Source organism: Cryptomeria japonica, chromosome 8 (genome assembly GCF_030272615.1).
Source record: "Cryptomeria japonica chromosome 8, Sugi_1.0, whole genome shotgun sequence".
NCBI classification, from domain to species: Eukaryota; Viridiplantae; Streptophyta; class Pinopsida; order Cupressales; family Cupressaceae; genus Cryptomeria; species Cryptomeria japonica.
This window is the reverse complement of record NC_081412.1, coordinates 229,918,609-229,940,190: the sequence shown is the minus strand read 5'-3', so window position 1 is coordinate 229,940,190 and position 21,582 is coordinate 229,918,609. Positions and strand designations below refer to the sequence as shown.

At 35.6% G+C, this 21,582-nt stretch overlaps 1 protein-coding gene across 5 annotated transcripts in view; it reads left to right on the top strand.

The window, feature by feature from the left end:
* Positions 1 to 21,582, top strand: part of LOC131078975 (DNA polymerase eta) — an 88,726-nt gene that overhangs the window by 44,741 nt on the left and 22,403 nt on the right. For all 5 annotated transcript variants that reach the window (XM_059209838.1, XM_059209837.1, XM_058016836.2 and 2 more), the window contains 5 exons: positions 314 to 478; positions 10,911 to 11,014; positions 11,305 to 11,424; positions 14,700 to 14,823; positions 15,026 to 15,139. In XM_059209838.1, coding sequence (XP_059065821.1) covers positions 314 to 478; positions 10,911 to 11,014; positions 11,305 to 11,424; positions 14,700 to 14,823; positions 15,026 to 15,139 — 627 coding nt within the window. The remainder of the gene's footprint in view (positions 1 to 313; positions 479 to 10,910; positions 11,015 to 11,304; positions 11,425 to 14,699; positions 14,824 to 15,025; positions 15,140 to 21,582) is intronic.

Sequence of the window (21,582 nt, the reverse complement as noted above, 5' to 3'; positions counted from 1 at the left end):
TTTGGACTCCTGCTTGTTTTCTGTTATGGTTGCTTTGCTCTTATATGTAAATAGAAGAGTACATCAGGACAATCTTTCTGTAAGTGCTTGATATAGCCAGTTGTATGCAGTTTCAATGTGACGTGTCTCTTTATGTGTTATTTGTTGCTACAATAATGCAATGGATGTGAAGCAAGGTTCGACTTCAGCCATATGTATGCTTCTCTCTGCAGAAAATTTGCTTGATGAAATTAAGACAACGGCTTTATGGTCTTTAGAATTTCATTGGCTGTAATGCAAATAGATACTGACATTGGACAAATTTTGTTTCTAGGATGGTGAAGATAGAAGAGAAATGATGAAAAGTTGGCTATGCAGCAATAACACAGACCACAAGAATAGAATGTTGGTGTGCGGAGCAATAATTGTTGCAGAGCTTCGGATGCAAGTCTTGTCTGAAACTCAGTTCACCTGCTCTGCAGGCATTGCCCACAACAAGGTACCTCTTTATCTTCATGAGTTTCCATGCATAGTATGAGCTGAAATTCTGTTACTAATAATTTAGTGAGATTAGAATTTCTTTTCTTCAAGGATGTTCTAACTGAAACCTGTAGCAATCTTCTTGTTTGTATAATCTCATCTTTTAAGAATCTTTCGTACTGATATCAGTGCTCCACTGGGACCCAACCTCTGCCCTTCTATGTTGCTCCAGATGTATCGTACGTTTTCAGAGCCTACTGATGGAGATAAAATGTACCCTTGAAGAACCCTACCATATGAGATATTTCCCTTGATGCCCCTGTGACATTTTTCATTCTTCTAGGAGCCAATCTGGGGGTATTGCTTTATTTTACGAGATTTTGGGAACATCCATTTGCCTCCATTTGAGGCATCCCAGCCTGCCTCAGGGGCTTCATGTCATCTAACACACAATTGGAGGACTTTTAAAAGTACTTGGAATCCCAGAGAACAGGTTAAGAAATCATTCAACCATCTTGATGATGTGTAGGCAGCCTTGATGGAATGCAGATTTTTTAGTTTAAGAAAAGAGAGAGCTTAAGAAAAAAATGGAAAAATCTGGTGCAGTCCAATCGAGCCTTTCCATCCATATGATATAAGAAATGGCTTGCAAAGGGCAGGAATGATTCTCAAAACCTAGATGGCAAAGAAAGCAGACATGACACATCTGATAGACGGGACAAACGACTGGCAAATTAGGGGAATATTGAATTGGCAGGAACAATTATGTAGTTTAAAGAAAAAGGAACCTTGAAAGATGGGGTCACTTGTTTAATGGAAATTCCAAAATTTGCTAAAGGAGCCAATAGAGCTTCATTAGGCGGATTCGGAGATGGGAGACACCAAAAAACAAAGAGGGAAGGACAAAACCAAGAAACAAAGGAATGCGATGCTAATCCTAGACATGGAAGGCCCTAGAATCAATTTGAGGGGCAAAAGGCAGCAGAGAAATCTTGGAAAACTCCCCCCAATAAGAGAAGCAAAGCCTTTGTGATTTTATTAAAAACCCTAACTTTGGCATGGGATCACTTAAGCAATTTTGATTTTTTTACGATATGGAGTAGAATGAGAAATCCAATGGATAGGATCATATATCAGTGGATGGAGAGCTATGGAGGACGAGTAAGTGCTAAATTGATCTCCAAAGATTTTTTTCTCATTGAATGTGTGGATAAATTTCTGAAACAAGAAATTTTGTATGGAAAACCTTTGTTTTTTTGAGGGTTTTTGTTTCTATTGCATTGATGGGGAACCAAACTTTATTCCATCTCCACATAAAATGTGGAGATTTTTGTGCTGTATTAGACTAGAGGGTTTACCGATAGAATATTGGAACTTAGCAGCCCTTAACAATATTGGGGAAGCCCTAGGGTCTTTCATAGGTGTGGAAGAGGATTTTTTTCTTTGGTAAACCAGGGATAGAACTTAATATACTGGTAGAATAGGATGAAGATTTGAGATACCTAGATAATTTAGAGATTGTTATGGAGAAAGGAAAATGGTTGTAGAGAGTGGAAGTCAGTATGAGCACAACCAGAGGTAAATGCATCCTAGGGAAGTGGTTTGAGACCAGTAGTTCTTCTAAGGATGAAAGGGGGGATATTGGGGAGCCTTTCCTGTCCTTGACAAACACTAATAAATTTACAGAACTACAAACTGATGATCAGAATTTGAAGAAAGATTATAAGGGCAAGACTTTGGTGAGGGGTATTAATGATGGGGGTAGCACAAAGAAGAGGAAGGCAAACCTCAACCCATCATTGCAAATAAAGGAACCTCAAATCATGGGGAGTATTACCGTAACTGAGAGGGCTATGGGGCCTATTAACAGGTTTCAACCCAATTTGGAAATCCATTCTACTTAAGGATGCCATTTAGAGGAAGGTATGAAGGAGAGACAGGAGAAGGAGCTAACCCAACTCTTGGAGGAAACATCAGCCCTGCAAAGGGACATAAACCTATAGTTATTAGAGATTGCCTTAGATTGCAACCCTACAACAAAAGTGGAGAAAGGATAGATGGAGAGGTCTCCCCAACCTTTAGACAAAATAAATGAAAAAGAAGATCTAGTAGTGGAAGGAGAGATTGTGGAGGAAGAATCAATAGCAGGGAAAGAGGAATTGATAGGGTTTAGATTAGGGTCTGGTATCTACCAGAAACCTACAAAAAGAAGGAAATCAAATTATGGAAGAAGCATTGGTATTAACTTGTCTCACACGTTGAAAGTTATAGACGGGGAGGAGGAAGTAGGATCGAAGACAATAATAAGTATGAAATTTCCCTTGAATCAAGAACCAACAAAGACAATGACGATTGGCAGGAAGGAAGGTGAGGAGCAAGAGGATCAAAACCTCAACAATCTTGAGGAAGATGGAAGGGATGACAAGGTCCTCATGGGAAGAGAAAATATGGAAAACAAAGAGGAAGAATTTTCCGAATTAGAAACAATATGTGAATTTCTAGGAATCTCAGAGATAGACAAAAAATTTAGTAACTGACCAAGCTCCCGTCCCAACATTGTAGTTGAAGTTGAAGAAGCAGGAACTCTTAAAAGAGTGAATGGAAGAGGGGGAAATAGAATGCTTGGAGCAAGATCTATTATTTGGGTAAGACAAATAAACATGATTTGGGGAAGAAACACAAAGAGAGAAAGAAACACCGTGAATCGAACAAATCCCCTCCATTAAAACAAAACCAGATTGTGGGAAGAACACTAGCAAGAAGATTGGGAGGTAATTGTTGTAGGAACTCAGAAGTATAGCAAGGCAAAAGATCAACTTAAAATCACAACACTATTTGGATCAGGGAAGGGAAACACCCTTCTGTAGGGGCAATGATTGTCCTATTGTGGAATGTTAGGGTCTTAAATGCCTCTAACAAACAACACTTGGTCAAGCACTGGGTTGAATTAACAAATGCAAATGTTTTGTTGATTCAAGAAACCAAATTGACTACCTCGAAAAATAGACACATTCACAAAGAAATTTAGAAATTGGAAGGCTGAAGCTGTTCAATTGGATGGGGCATTGAAGGGCTGTCTGATCTTTGGAGTTCTTCTGCAGTACCCTTTGAGAAATTGGCAGAAAGTAGGCATTGGTTGGGAGGGATGATTCACAACCTACCAACAAATTTGAATTTTTTGATAATTAATTTCAATTGCTTGCCTCAAAAAAAGAGAACTCTGGGCAGAATTGGACGGATTCATAGAGGCTCACCCCTTTCCCCATAGCATCATCGATAGAGATTTCAATGCCATCCTTCAAAGACAAGACAAGAGGGGGCAATTTTTGGGTAGGACGTTTTGAAGTTAGAATTTCTATCACCCTAGAATTTTATGGTGAACTGTACATTAGGTGAAATTGAATGGCATGAACGAAAGGGATATTGGATTTTTTATATAGTATGAGGTTGAGTCGGACATATCATAGATGAATATAGGATGAATGAAGACTAAGGGTGTTGTACCAAAATTGAATAGTTAAAATGAAAGTTGTTTGCAAGAATGTGAAGAGGATTGTGAACACCTCTAATTTTGAAGGCGAGATGAGAAGATAGAGTAGTTGCAGGATGAGAACATAGAGATGTCCAAGGATGAGGGCAAGATGATTGACATAATTAATGATTGCGATTATTATGGAGAGGATGAGAATTATGATGATATTGAGGAAGCATTTTCGACAAGAGACTTGAGATAGCATATATACACTGGGTTACTTTTGAGAAGTCAAGCTCCTGAAGTTATACCCAATGCTTTATCTTCTCTTAGTTTCTTGCATGATCTAGTAGTAGAGTGAGAATTTCAAAACATCCCCTTCAACTTCCTCTCCCTACTAAAGCTTGTGTAGCCTACACATGGTGGTTTTGTCACCACTAGGAGAGCATCCATTGCTCATTGAGATAGTTTTGCTAACTTGATAGATAATGATTACGATATTCCTAGTTTAGAACCTCAACCACATGCCATGGATAATGATGACATTGTTGACAAGTAGACTTTAATCCCATAATGTGATGAGACTTGATACAGCCAATGACAACAACAATATTAATGATTTTAGCAAAGAGGAGGATTAGTCTAGAGCAACAATAGATGTTGTTTGCTTCTTTATTTGGAGGAAGAGGAAACCTAGTATTGAGCTCTGATAGATAAGCAACAGTAGGCTATGCACTTGAGTATGGTTGTTGAGTTTTTAAGTTTACATATGGAAGTGTGGCATTGAAGATCGATTGTTTTTTTAATGTCCCTAACAAATTTTAACATAAAATATTTACCACTTTTTGATCACCAAGATCTCATGTGTGAGATGAGAGCGTATGGTGAGTATATATTACTATTGATCACCTTTTGGTTGCCAAGACCTTGTGAGGACTAGGTGGGAGCATATGGTTGATGAATAATGATTTTTACATATTATTCAAATAAAAACAACGCTTGAAAGATTCAATAGTAGATTGCATTAACAATATAAATATGCCGAAGATAAATAAATATATTCAAATATGCCAGAATATCATGAAATAGACAACATATAAATATGAATCAAATTTGCTATTACAATTTGTTGTTGCTCCAAATACAAATACTTAATGGAAAATAAATTAAAAGCTTTCAGCACAGCTGCAACCTTTGAGTGAGATTGCCCTTAGGAAACCAAAGGGATTTCGTCCTTGAATCTCCATATCCAAGGGTTATCATCTATGAATTGATAGTTGAACCAAGCACCTTAGTATATGGCACTTGTAGGGCACAAATTCCAACGTCTCTCAAAGAGAGCAATTTAAATATTAATGATGCTTTTTATCCAAAGTAGCCCCCACTTTGTTATGAATGCCAAATTGTATCTCTTCATTAATGAGTTGTCATATAATCTACCATGAATTTGTCAATTTTGTTGAGGGTTATTGTAATGTCCCCTTTTTAGGCATCAACTATTTTTAGAGGTTAGCTTAATACTTTGGTCCCCCTAGGTTAACATGGGGGTGTTTTATGGCTCTTCTATTGACCTTTTGGTGCTTATCTTAGTGTCCCACTTTATTTGTCGCACGTCTTATGGAGATCATTCAAGACACTTTGATTCACACTTACTATTTTAAGTCACTTTTGCTCATACTTACTATTTTAAGTCATCGGGGTGGTCAGTGGGCATCATATCTATATTTGGAAAGTGGATGGATTATTCCCATGAGTTGATATTGGCAATTATCAGGGGTTTAATTATTTAAGTTAAATTATTAAAGTTAAGTCAAGTTTAACTTTAATAATATTAATTATATTAAATGACTTTATGATATGATAACATAAATTGGACTTTATGTGGACGTCTATATGAGAATTATAAAGTGACTTTATAAATTATTTCATAAAGTAATGTATTAAAGTGACTTTATAAAAGTTATTTTTAATGGCGTTTTGGGAGGCATGGATGTTATAAAATGTTAAAAGTACTTTTAATTTAAAATGTGCAAACCTGAATTAGGGCATTGGGATGAAAGCTTTATAAAAAGGCACTTGGGATCTCATTTGGATATACTTGGTTAATTTATTTTCTCTTTGAGAAGTTGGACCCATAGTTTGAATACTTGGCAAGTACTTGCCAAGTATGTGGGTACTCGCAAGTTTTTCCAGCTTGTGAGGAGCTCGTGAGTTAACTCGCGCCCTAGCAACTGCAAAAACTTGCCGAAAAGTCGCCCATGAATTGCGTGAACTCACTAGCAACACAGATGGGGCCATAACGTGGGAAAAACATGAATTTCAGTGCCCTTAACGTGTGTTTTTTGCTTGATTTTTGTCCTTACAAATCCTCATAGCGCAGGCTAAAGGAAATCGCGACTCCAGTAGTGACTATGACTCTTGTAGCAGTGATCACAACTCCAACAACAGTGATTCGCAGGTAAGAGCGATTGTTTTTTTAATGATCATTTTGATTGTTTATTTTATTATTTCATGGTTTTTTTATAATGATCAATAGACAATTTTTTCTTTTCAATCTCTTTCTATTCGTAAAGCTCTAATAAAAATGAATCAGTCGATCTCAATATTCTTTAAAATTTTAATGTTTTGCATTAACATTTTAATGTATATTGTTTTAGATTTTAATATTGTTTAAATTAATATACAATACTTTAAACTTTGATACTATTTAAAATTTTGAATGTATATTGTTTTAAATTTTAATATTGTTTAAATTACTATATATTTAATTTTGTTTGAAATTAATGTATATATATATATATATTATTGTTTTAATATTGTTTAAAATTTTAACTACGTTACTGGGGACACTTCCCCGAGCTGAAATCCCCTGTCCTCGTACCGGGGATGTTTCGGGGACTTGGGGACGGCCAGGGTATGTCTCCCCCCGCCGTCCCCAAAATTGCAAAATTTGTGGGAAACGTCTTGGAAACTTGGGGACAGCAGTGATTCTCAAAGGGGATGTTCCCCCGTCCCCAATATGGTTGGGGGACATTTCCCCGTCCCCTAACTGTCCCAGGGATGGCCAGCCGTCCCCCTTTTCCCAGCACACTTAAAAAAAGAAGACTCAAATGCTCAAAAAAACATTTTTTAATTTTATTATAGGTCTGTAAAACTGGATTTTCACTAATATGATGGGTAAACATGTCTGAATCACTTCCAAAAGCAATTAAAAATAATGAGCAGCAGCCAGGTAATAAGTTTCACAAACACTTAGAACTCTGTAGTGCGTAAAAAAGTGGTTGCAGGTCTGCAATATTGGACTTTTCACTAATATGAAAGGTAAACAAGTCTGAATCATAGCCAAAAGCACTCAGAAATATGAATAACAGCTTGGTATAGAATTTCACAAACACCCAAAACTTTGTAGTGCATAAAGAAGTTGTTGTAGGTCATAATAGAAATGGAAGACTAACAAATATCCTCCAACCAGAAAGAAACAATGAACTACATGCAAACAAGTGTTGGCATATTGACAATGCATTTTCAACTATGAATGCATATTGAGTATTGACAATGAATTCTGAATTATGAATGCATATTGAGTATTTACAATGAATTTTGAACACAAATTTGGTATGTTCAATGAATTTTGAACACAAATTTGGTATGTTAAGGTTCTATAATATACATATACCTGCTTTATCCATGTTTTCATATGAATATAATGTATATATACATGCTTTATCTTTTTTTCATATGAACATTTAAAATTTCCCTATGCATTTTAAATTTTCCCTATATTTTATATAGCCGTTCCCTTTGCCATCCCCCCGCCGTCCCCAAAATTGGCAAAACATTTTGCCGTCCCAGAAACTCGTCCTGCCGTCCCCAAAATTGGCAAAAAATTTTGCTGTCCTGGAAACTCGTCCCGTCGTCCTCATCCCGAAAACTCGGGGTAACATAGAATTTTAATGTTTATAAATTGTAATAATGTATACATTAATTAAAATTAATATGTTAAAGTTTATAATAATATATATATTATTATAATTATAAATGTAGTAAAAAATGAAAATTATGTACAAGTTTACAGCATTATGTCAATATTTATGTTTTTTTTGTTATGTTGTAGGTTGGTAATTGATTCATAATCACAATGGCAAGTGCAAGTGCAAGTCAAACTGTTGGAAGGAAACCCCTTAGTAGCTGTGACCCTGCTTGTAAACATGGAATAATGGGACCGGTACCAGGGACTATTATTTGTACTTGGTGCATGGAGAAGCATGGTGGAGGCATCGATTGCCTCAAACACCATCTTGCAGGCACTCCTTGTCGTGATGTCGGACCATGTACAAAAGCTCTTGAAGAGGTCAAACGAGAGATGATAGTCCTCCTTGCAGTACTAGATGAAAAGATAAAGGAGAGGGCAAGGCAATAAGCAGCCATACAAGAAGTCAGTGCTCCTAAATTGTAATGTCTAAGTTGCCTAGATATGAAATTTATGATGATGATTTTCAAAAGCAATCATCATAAATTCATAATAATTATTACTTATTAGTTAGTAGCTAGCTATTGTATCCACTTCCACCATCCGGCTTCATATAATGATGCCATTTTGTAATCCATATGTACTGAACAATCACATTTAGAGAATAAGGAAAACCTGATAGTGCAATATGAACATATCATAAATATTATATTCAGAACCACAAGTTATAATCTTCACAAACTGGAGGAATGCAAACCATTCTTCCATTGAGACATTACATACTCTTTCCTGCATATCAGAAAACACTTCCTCATGGTTTTTAGACTCCTTTGACACATTTTTTAATTGAATTTTCCAAAAAAAAAAGTGTTTTCATAAGAAATTTTAGTACTTTTTAAGTTGCTGAGTCAAAAAATTTGGGCTTGCCGAGTATTCTCTGAGTCCGACTATGTGAACTATGGCTGGAGCTCTAGCTTCATTTGCAGGAAATCTGAGGTTGGAAACCCTTGAAGTTTCTTGGTGGTTTTGGATGCAAACCCAAATTCATCTTTGGTGTGGATTCATCCAAGATTCACCATTGCACTTCATCATCGGAATGTTGGAGGTTTCAGCTGGAAATCTCTCGAGAGAATTTGACAGTGACATAGACATAGAAAAAGTATTGTTTACTGCTGGAATTGAATGAATGTGATGTTTCAGTTTGTTCCTGTATTAGAGAGTGCTGCTCAGAAACTGTATTTGTATGGAGAAACCTGCCCTAACACATAGCAAACCTTTGTAGAGCAGTTTGGAATCATATTTTGACAGCTTAAAGGAAGTTTATAAGTTTCATTGTTGGGTAGACAGTTCCCTTGCATGTTTGGAAGTACTGCTGATGTAATTTCAGTCCACTAGAATTTCATAGCAGATCTTTAAGCATCTCTTGGAAGATTGGTGAGCAGATTATGTTGATATATCACAAGGACCAGGCTTTAGCCCCTTAAGAGGATGTTTGCTGATGCCATTTGCTGTAGCTGAATGTGTCATTGAAGAATTCTGAGCTGTTTAGTTTCCCTCTGTAACTTCAGATTCAGTCTCAATCTGCTATTAACTATACAAAGGGAAGAATATAAATTTTATTGGCAAACTGGGGTGGGACATTTCAGTTATTCTACCTCCTTTTAGAAATCCTGCCCTAATAAGCTATTATTTATTATTATTATTATTGTTACTTCTATTTCCCTAAACCATGTTTCCTTTATTAAAATATTTTTATATCCTTATTGTGATAATAAGGATAGGCTTACATAAGCTAACTAATTAAAAAGCGACATTACAGTGTTGATGGAGAAGATACAGAATTCTTGTATGGGTGGTCGCTACATCTGATAGATTATTTTAATGATTATTTCAGCAATGCCCAGTATTGGCATAGTATAGCACTTAAGTTATCAATGGCCAGCAATATTGTTGGGATAGTAAATATAATTATCGTAAATGTTTTATAAAGTTAGTGATAAGTGAGGGTGAATTTAAATATCCTATCAACAAAGGTTTGTTAAAAATCTATTGGTTATCTCACTCGATGTATTCACATATCTGATTTTCTGGATGAATAATAAATTTCTCTCTCCATTTGAGTTTACCTCCTAGTTTTTCTTGTCTTTTTCAAAAATTTGTTGAACAGTTGATTTGTATAGGGGAACATGCACATGAGTACTTTGCCACAGCTAGGACAAGTCAGAGAGAAGACGAATCCATGCGACAGCAGGTACAAATAACAGGAATGCTTCAAAACCAAATAGAGAAGAGAGATACCAAGCTGATTGCAGAGAGGGATATTTTGAATGCAATTGACAAAGGGAAATAAAGAATTAAAGAAAAAGGGCATATCATTGGCTAATTCCATGAAATAGTGGGAAGAAGGAAACAAACAACATGATTCAATGTTAACAGAGTGGAAGTCCGAGGTCATGGTTTGTGAGATGGATTTAGCAAAAATTCAGTGAAGGAAGTTGAATGGTGGCAATTTAATGTGGTCTGCAAAGAGCAGAAGGTGGAGTTTGAAAGAAAGAAGGTAGGGTTGGAGAATTGAGACAAAAAGTGTAAGCCTCATGGTACAGATGCAGTTTGCTTGCTAGTGAAGGTAAACAAAAAGTGTGAACTTTGACTAGTGAGCATGAGTAGTTGAGGGGAAAATTTTCAGCTTTTCTATTGCTGCTTTGTCTTTCCATACTTCAGTGTTGACAGTACCACCAACAGCTCTGCACATCATAGTGATATATGATAACAAAATTTTCCTTCTCTAGTATTTGTGTTCTACCTTTCTTATGTTGTTGATTATGTAACTGATTGTAAAATATACTTTGCTGATCTTTTTTCGTTTTAATCCATATTGTTGAAATTGTTTACCTAGTTTAGAAGCTCTCATTTGGAAGATGTTCTTGATTTGTATGTTAACTGATTGGATTGGATGATTTTTGTTTCTCACTATTGATATGGCTTATGACCTTGGTTTATTACTTGTAGATGTTGGCAAAACTTGCAAGTGGAATGCATAAGCCTGCACAGCAGACCGTTGTACCTGGTGCATGTGTGCCAGATTTACTTGCATCTCTGCCAGTGAAAAAAATGTAATCTCTAGTTGACACTAAGAGGTTTGAAGTTTATATTTTATTGTTTGAATTAATTGATGATTATTGTTAGAATAAAATTAAATATTGGAAAGAAGTTTCAAGCCATGGATGTGAAGTGTAATGAGAGCAGTGTTCTTAGATTTCTGTGAGCTCCTTAGAAAAATAATCTTAAAGAGTATTGTCTAATGGTAACTGTTTAGTTTCTGTTAGTAATAGATAATCTCTTCTTTGATTATTTGTACAGGAAGGCTTTTATCTTCAATTTGTGCTGCCAACTTTTTTTGCAGGAAACAGCTGGGAGGTAAACTTGGGAGCTCCTTAGAGAGTGATCTTGGTGTTCAAACTGTTGGAGACTTGTTGCAGTTTTCTGAACAAAAGCTGCAGGAGCGTTATGGAATGAATACTGGGTATTTAATTATCACAATATTTAATGTTCATTGGTGGTTAATATTTTGGCATATATTTTTTGTTAGTGAAAAAAATAATAATTAGGACTTGAACTCAGGCTGATTGCAGAAGTGAATATTCTGTTTTGGAAATATGCATTAGTAACACCAGAAACCATTTCTCCTATTTCTCAAATTTACTTCTGTGCAACTCATTATTTAGCAGATTTTATTTTCTGTTTCCTTTTCACATTTTTATGTATAACTCTGTCTGGTATCGGACTTAATTGAAACCCTGATTTGTGGAACATGTGTGAGATGTTGATACTTATAATTAAATTGACTAATTTTAAGGGTGAGTATCTATAATATTTCCTGTGCCCTTTTTTGTGTGACAGGATGATTATGGTACTGCTTTCCAGTTTCCTGGAAGTAGATGTTTCAGCGTTTTCACATTCTTGTAGTATGTTGAGGAGCATAGCAGTGAACAAAGTAATTGTTTGTGGTAGAATTAGAGAGCACCGTTGGTTGATAAGAGGTCATATACCATGGACTATGAATTTCCTTAATGTAGTGTTTGATTTCTTTCTCAACACCCTGCATTGTTTGTGTAGATTAATTTTCAAAGTTTGATTAGTCTAAAATAACTAAGATACCGGTTCTTCCCCTTTTGGCCTGGGTCTGGGTCCTGGTTCTTGCCCAGTCCTGGTTCTCCCTGGGTTCCTCCCGGGTCCTTCCCAGGTGGAACCCAGGTTGAACCCAGGAGGACCCGGGTGAACCCAGGAGGATCTGCGTGAACCCAGGCCCGTGGGTTCCCAAAAACGGGGCCCACGGGTCAAAAAAACAATAAAAAACAAAAAAAAAAAGACTTTTAAAAATGGTTTTTTAATAATAAAACTCTAATTCGCCCCTTTATGACTTTTTAAAAAAGACTTGAAATTTGAATATTATCTTTTTTTGCAAATTATGAATATGATATTAGACTTTAGTTATTAGTTTACTGATTACATTTGTGATATATGAATATTTATTGGCATTGGCAATTATTGATTTATGATTTATGACTTATCATTTATGTATGGAAAGTCACATTGTATATTTTATTTTTGTATGGATTGTCTATATTGAACATATATATAATATATGTGTATATATATGTAATTAAAATATATATATATATATATATATATATATATATATGTACGGACGAACCCGTACCTGCACCCAAGAATTTTCTTTTTTGCTGAATCCGCGAATCCGTACCCGAATCTGAACCCGAACTAGTAACTTAGTAAAATAACTATCATCTTTTGTTAAAAGGCATGATATAGTGGTAATTTTATCATTTTTGGATTTTGCTTCATTCTTTATCAAACTTCAAACCTATGAAGGCAATGTGGAAGGTACTGTTGTGGAATCCAGTCAGCCAACCAAGACAACGTGGGGCATTTTTAGGGTATTACAGTTATGAGATATTCACTAATATTGAGCTGTTTACAGACAGAAGAATGTACATACGATAACAAATGGGCATTTTGGTGAGCTAATTCTTAGCAATTTGGAGATATTAGAAGCTGAATGTAGGTATTGGCATATAATATCAGAGCATAGAAAAATCAAGTACAAGTATAAATTCAGAAAGATAAAAGCATTTGTTTGAATATGCAATGTGTAGATGACAATGATAACAGGTTCTTGACACACAAAATGAGTACATAAATAGTAGCCTGCGGTTGTTTAAGATTACCACTGCTAGGAACTGTCAAGTAATAACTACTTGTTGGAAACAATAAACACAATTACATAACATAGATTTATTTACCAAATAGTCGACTAACATCTACGCATTTCATGCCTTCAGTTAATATTTATTTATAAACAACTTGGCACATTTGGCCGACTCCAAAGTTCACTCTCAACATGAAAGATGAAAAGCAATAGCTCTCAATATAATGATGCTGGCATTGAAAGTCAGGCCATTGTTATCTTTCCTGAGAAATATAAGAGTTATGCTGTTTGTGTGTGCTATATTGATGGGTATGAATATGACATACAGTGATTCCACACATTTGTAAGTTTAAGTCGCATGCAATTGCGTGTTTTTCTTTTATTCTAGTCTCCAAGGCACTAAGCTCATTAATTACGCATCTCCTCAAAAGTAAATAATCCTGTTGATCTGGTAACTAGAAATGGTCAGTTTCTCAATGTGGTTGGTATCTCTCTGCCAATGTAGAGTCTACTTCAACTCTCTTTCAGTCTATCCCATAAAAGAGTGGTTCATATATCAACCTGACTGATGATCCTCATACTTTGCTTGTCTAGCCATCTTAACTAGAAAAGCTTATTGTTAGAACAATGCCAAAACTTTTCCTGAAAGCACCGTCCATTCTGCCCTCACCAATATAAATGACACTCTCAATGGGCTCCTGAAAAGTGCAGAAAGTCAAAGAAGAAAAGCTTTACCTTAGACAAGAAAATACTCTTCCGTTGATGTAAAATTTCCTTGGTATCAAAGAGAATCAGTCTGCAATTATTCGATATCTATGCAAGCAAGAGGAAAATCTAGCAATGCTGAGGCAATGTTATAAAACTTCATACAACTGAATTGAGGCAAGTAATAAGTTTTGTGATTTGAAAAGACTATAAGAAAAAGTCAGTGATCCAGCAGTAGATTTAGCAGATTAACAAATGCAAAAGGTAGCTCGAGACATCTAATTTCTCATTCAGTGAGGCTGCTGGCTTACAAACCAATGGAATTCTCTATTAGGTAATCAGTGAGATGGTTATGGTGGCTGGATTTGGAATGCTGAAAACTGCCCTCCTGAATCAAATACCAGAAAGCACATTTGTACTACCTCTAGAGCAATTAAGGGAATTCTGCCCTTCTTCATTTTTTGCGAATCTGATCAGCTGTAGTGTTTTGCTAATGTAGTTTCTCTACATAATATGTCTTTGATCTTTTTCCTTTATGTACTTATGCAAATATTTTGTAGCTTTTCATAATGCTCATGTTTTCTTTCCATAGGGTTTTTTGGTAACCTCTCCTTTTCTCTGTGATGTGAAGAAGGGGCTTTTTTAATCTCTCCTTTTGAATATAAATTTTCAATCTATAAAAACCAGTCCTTTTGCACAAATCATGAGGTTGTAAATTGTAATGCACAGTGATTTCCTTCTTCATGACCATGGAACAAGGTAAGATCCTTAAGACTGTTGATGAGTAAAGATACTTGTTGAATTGGAACTCTTGCATTAAAAGCTTAAATTCGACCAATGTTTAACATGTGCCTGGTTGGCAGGACATGGTTATGGAATATTGCAAGAGGAATCAGTGGAGATGAAGTTAAGGGCCGTCTGCTTCCTAAGAGTCAAGGCTGTGGCAAAACATTTCCAGGTCCTCAAGCTTTAAGAACTATTGCCTCTGTGAGTGTACAAATTGTTTTTTGCTTTTAAGTTAGAATGAGCTACACAAATGTCAATGTGCAGGCATTCCTTTGTATGCAAATTATCCATAAGGCTTTGCAGATGAATGGTCAAGAACTTTTTATGTATTTATTATTTGTTCAAAATCATTCAGATTCAAATCAATTTAGTTGATTCCAATTTATGGTATTCTGCCTTGTAGGTTGAGCATTGGCTGGGTGAACTTTCTGCAGAGTTAAATGATCGTATACAGGTTGATCTAGAGCAAAATAAACGCATTGCTCATCAGCTCATTCTGCATGCTCGAGCTCACCAGGTACACACTGTTTTCTGACTATGAATCTTGTTAGATTTCTTTTGTTGTTTCTTTTCCATTCTCATATCTGATTTGGGACTGACCTTTACAATTTCTTCATTTGATGCTTAATCTCTTTTATTTTCTTTGTTTGCATTCAGCTTTCTGCATTTTGAATATAAAGAACCCAAAACTTCTATATTTATTGCATCATAAAAAACATTTCTTTCTTTCATACAATATTTTGATATCATGCATCTTACATAAAATCATAAATAAAAGGGATTTGACAACAGACAAAATGCCTGGAGAAAATGGAACTCAATTTTCAAGTTTTATGAATGATGGAAATACATTATAGGTCCTTTATCTTGTATGGAAGATGCATGACCTTTAGAATACCACATAGATTTGTCACATTCTTTCATACAGAAAGTGGAGCTTACAATTTAGTTTTAAATCTAAAATTTGGACTTTTGACAATAAGTTGTGCATAGCCGAACCATTGTAGGTAGCTTACATGGTACTTGGTTTTAGTTAAAGTTAGTATTAAGTAACCAATATTTTGATTAAGATGCCAAAAAGATATTTGTTTCAGTTGATTAAATTTAAGTATTTACCATCATTTTGAAAAAAACCATTTAAGGTTGCATTTTGATGATAACCTTAGACTCCTTTCTTTCATAGCTGATTGACCATTGGTGTTATATTGTATTACTATTTTCCTATGTATGCTGTAAAAAGCATACAAATTTGATGGTATCTCATCATTGGTGAAACTGACATAGAAGCTTGAGGAAAGTTTACGTCACTGTTAGAGAATGAAAGCTTTGAGTTTGAGACAAGTTATAATAATAATAATACAATAGAGGGTACACAAACAAAGATTAAAGTAAGAGAAGTAAGATGGTCAATTAAATTGTGGGCGAAAAATCAACCAGCTGATATTAATATTAGTCAAATTCCTGTTTCTGAAACAGAAATCTATTTATTGTCAGAAAAAAATTAGACAGCTTGAAGTATCATACTCTGAGCTAGAGGAAGCTGAAGTGATATCAGTTGCCAAGAAGCATTTGGATCTGGTTGTCTAAATCTGAGGAAATAAAAGCAAACCCGACAAAGCCTGTTTTGCTGCGATTTTGGAGACATTTTCGTCATTTTTACAGTCCTGATTTGGAGCCAAACCTAATGTGAATTGTTCACACCTGACTTAGTGCGAACTAAAGGCAGATCTTGTCAAAATCAGACCTGGAAAAGGTGAAATCAGACCTGTAAAGGTGAAATCAGACCTGCAGAATGCTATTTGCGGACCCTAAAATTTCAATTCACAGTGAAATTATCATTTTCAGATTGGGAAGAGTTCTATGAAGCATGATTAGTGAAGTTTTGAGGTTATTTCATGTATCAGTTTGAGTTTTATTTTGTTGCTCTTGATTCAAATGTGTTCACGGAGCATGGAACAAAGAACTCCACCACATGGAGTTGGCATCAAGGAAAGACCAACATTGTGAAGGAAGAGGTACTCCAAGAAGGAGCTCAAAACTCCGGTATTTCAATCAACACAAAGAAAGCTCAATGTTGCAAGGATATAAGATCAAGATCAAGGTCTGAGTCATGTAAGGAGTGGAGCAAGTAAGACAAAGGATAACATCAAGATGTGTAAGATGAAGGACTTCACAACCTTAGCAATGCAACCACAATATGGGGAATTGCTCTACAATGAAAGGCTCTACAAGTACAAGAAGATCAAAGACATCAAGCATTGACATCATGAAGGTGATGAAAGAAGAAGATGAATAGCAAGGAATGCATCGCTCAAACAGATAGTTTCATAAGAGTTAATCAAAGTTAGAAGATGATGCAGTTTGGGAATATAACCCATCACAATCAGTCAAAGGATTGGATAATGTTGAGTATCAAGAGATATTGCTTGCAATGAAGTATGAAAGTCTTCAAGGCGTACATACTCAGGTGGCATCTAATTATCATCAAGCCAATCAAATAATGACAAGTCAAGGCGTCCAAGTGGTATTGAACTTGACTCATCTATAACTATACATGTGAAAGGCACAAACTTCGTTGTAACAACTATTTTTTCATTGGTCCACATTGAATGTAGGACATGTATCAAAAATGTTGTAATGATCTTACTGGTTGAAGAGGAGCTAGTTTTAACTAACCCTAATTAGGGTTTCATCTTATAATCTTGGCCATTGATTTCAAATCAATCTAGGCCCTTGAATTGTAATTGGGGTATCTATAAAAGGCATTTCTTCTCATTTGTAAAGGTTAATAGTTCAGTAGTAGAAGAATAGTCGGCTAAGTAGGAGTAGAGTAGAAGGGAAGACAAAATTGTTGCCAAGACTTGATGGAATAAACATACTACTTTCATTGATTATATGGTGGATTTTGTGTGTTATTTCAACATGTTGCATGGTTTCTACTTTTCAAGTTTCAATTCAAGTTTTAGATAAAGTTCATTGATCTTAATGTAGAAATGTGATGAATTCCTTTGTTCATACTTTTTGTGGTTTGCTGATTGCAAGCTATAGCATAAAGTTAGCTTGAACCTTGTTATTGTAGTTAAGTTCAATTGTATATATTTGTTCAAGTTGCGCCAATATTGGGTATTTGTATGAATATTTGCAATAATGAACATGATTCATTACCTTGGGAGATTGCACCAGTTTTGTATCGCTGTTGTTATCATGGCATAGCAAAGCTTGGTTGGAAGGAGTTTGTCTATCAAAGCATTATTCATTATCATTGCCCTTAGGATTAGCATAGATTCCCTAAACCCTTTCCCTTTTGATATTTCTTTGTTTGAGAGAAGTTAGTTTGCAAGTTCCAGTTGCGATTCATAAACGTAAGTCCCTTTGTGATACCAACATATCACATCATTACAACCGAGTCTGTCCATGTACATTGTCAAGACTTGACTAAAGAAACCTTGGGGTTATCTTATTTGATCACATCATTTAACATATAAGGTTTCCTTGTTCAAGAGAGGATATAATACTTAGTATTTTATTCTATGTTTGAAATGCATAAAAAACACATCAACTGGTCCTAAAGCTCAAGTTGTCAATTTTTAAATTTGAACTGCAAATTTGAAAAAGCTAGTGGAGAAGGGGTAGGTTTATGAGTTTTGCTAACATTATGTTGACGTAGTGCTGATGTCAATAGTCGATTGACAAAATATTCTCTTGGGGCCAAAATATTCATTGAGATTTCAAAATTGCTTACTATTTTGAAAACTTGCTCTCAAAACTCTAAAACCACTATTTGCCTTGAGGGAGAGGAAGTTGTTTAATTTAGGGTGAAGGTTGGTTTCTTGCCACTTGGGGTTTAACAACATAAATTACCATTGATTGGAGGTTGAGGTGACACCAGTGGCCATTGCTAGTGGCACTTGCAAAGGATGCATATATTGCGTAGGCTTGTGTAATGTCCCCTTTTTAGTTCGTTCCTATTCCTGAGTGATTAGCCTATCATTCTGACCCTCCTAGTCTAATAATTGTGGATAGGCGGTCTTTTTAGGCAGGGGCTTGGTTAATGGGGGTTCTCGCCTTCTCCAAAATTCAGTATGTTCCAGTTTGGTCTTCGTTCGGTTCAGATTGGATTTCGTTTGAGCTTAGTTTCATATACTTACTATTTATAGTAAGTCAGGAGACAATCGATAGGGGCCCTTTCTATTTTTAGTAAGTCAGTGGGTTGGACAAAGGATAAAATGGTCAACTCCTCGGTGTAGACAAAATGAAGAAAGAATGATTATTATAGGAGATATTAATGTTTTAATGGCTCGAATGATAATGAAATAATTAAAAGTGATATTATAAAGTTATAACTTAACTTTATAATTTGAGGGTCAAGTCCTCATTTTTTTTTGATAGGTAATAGGCCGAAGCCGATAAGATGTACATACCCTACCCCCTTTGTGTGATTTGAACTTGTGACCTCTATTTCAAGAGCACAAGTTCTCAACCACTAGGCCAACTCAAGTTGTACAAGGGTCAAGTCATCATTAAAGGGGGCCATTTATTGAATTAATTTATGAGGTGCCAAGACCAAGGTATTAATATTAAATATTAGAAGATGCAAATGTAATAACATTTAATTATTATTAAATGTTCTTTTGGAGGGAAATTGACTTCTTCATGAAGTTATATATATTCAGCCTTGGGAATTGAGCCATTCATTCTATGAGCATTTGATAACTTGACATTTATGATCTCTTGGCATTTGGAGAAGGCAAACCCAAGGGTTTCTGCATTTCTGCAAATCAGGGCATTGGAGAACATAGTATCTTCATTGTGACAGCTACCTGAGGTGGTGAAAGATCTTTTGAGGGTTGCTTTTGAGTTGGATGTAACCAACAGTCAAATTTGTGAATATTGGAGGTCATTTTTGGAATAAATTGGAGATGTTACTGTAAATGATGTTCAATTTACGTTCAATATGCAACTTATATTCTATTGACTAATTTTAATATTTCCTTAATGTATAGATCTAACTATCTTCTTGTTTGTGGCAGGTGAGAGGGGCATTTAATATTTTCTTTGTCCTTTCTCACGAATGCTACTCAATATAAGTATGTAACAAATGAGGCACGGTCAAGCAATGCCTTGATCGGTCATGATTGATCAAGACATTACTTGATCGTGGCTCTTTGTTTATACTAAACAAATGTGTGTTCCACGTTAATGCCAATCGGTGGGAGTAGTATTACAATCGATGTCTATCGGTGTTGGCCTAATGCTAACAGCCGATAGTTATCGGTCTGTTAGCCTTAACAGCCGATAACTATCGGTGTAGACTAACACACTGATAACTATCGGCGATGTTATATTGCCACCCAATATATCATATACAACCCGATAATATATGCAGCCCGATATATTATATGTAACCTGATATTTAATCGGTGTTTTCATTATTATTTATGTTAATCGATATATATATCTAAATACAAGATTAATAGATCGATGAATATAACCAAAATATATAGCATGATTATCAATAGGTTGTTTATATGCAAATGTAGAATGGCTATTAAAGAGGAATTAATTGCTTGAAGGTTTTATCATAATTTTCGATATGATAAATGATTGAATGAGAGACTTCATTTTATCTCTCATTCAATCATTTATCTTACCGAAGCTATCATGCGTTAACACTCCCTGTTAGCTAGGTAAGATGAATGTAGACAATATATTCAAGCATCACAATTCAATTGATAGTAATCATTTTAGACATTCATGGGAAATCATACCACCTAGTCATATGGTATGAAGTATCACCTAAACACGTGATACTAAAGTACATCACACCAATCTTGTGATTTACAGAATATCACCTAAGCATGTGATATCAGTATTGCCTACACACGCAATACTTAAGGATAATCATATGAGAAGGATTAATTTCTCACCTTATCCAAGTTGTGATATGTGCACTAACACTTTATACAAATGTTTTATCACAACACAATCATGGCACATCCACGATACACCAGAGATCCAACATGATAACTGGTTTGGACATTACAAGATCGTCACCTTATAATGTCCCCATACAAGTGTTCACTATTTTGAGAGATTGTCACCTCTTAGATGTGAACCCAGGGGATAGAATCCAAAAATTGTCCTAACATGACAAAGAGGTTTACACATTAAACATCTTATAGGTATGCAAAGATAGATTACAAAGCAAATTACCTTTCTATCATACCTAAGCCTTTTCTGAAGTGATCAACCTTTACTCTGGAAAGGGGTTTGGTCAGAATGTTTGCAGTTTGATCTCCTGTACAAACATATTCCAGTTGGATTGCATTCCTTTCTACCATATCTCGCACATAGTGGTATGGAATCTCAATATGCTTGGATCTGTCATGAAATACTGGGTTTACTGAAAGATTTATGCAGCTCTGGTTGTCATAGTGTATAATAGTGGGTTTCATAGGTTCTCCAAATAATCCCACAAGCAACTTCCTAAGCCATACTGCCTCTTGGGCAGCCATAGAAGTTGCAATGTATTCTGCCTCGGTGGAACTTTGAGCTACAGAAGACTGTTTCCTGCTGATCCAAGATATCATAGCTGAACCTAGACTGAAGCAACACCCTGAAGTGCTTTTCCTGTTTGTCACACTTCCAGCCCAATCTGAATCTGTAAATCCATGTAGGTCTATATTAACCTTCTCGTATTTGAGACCAAGGTTTAGAGTACCTTGTAGGTACCTAATAATGTGCTTCACTGCAACCAGGTGTATCTCCTTCGGTTCACACATAAACTGACTTAAGCATTAACTGCATAATAGATATCTGTTCTTGTATTTACCAGGTACATCAAGGACCCAATCATCTGTTTGTATTGAGTAGGATCAATGGGTTGTGACTCTGCTGCTGCTTCTTTAAGTTTGTGTAAGTTGGTTTCCATAGGAGAGGTCATGGCTCTACAATTTAGCA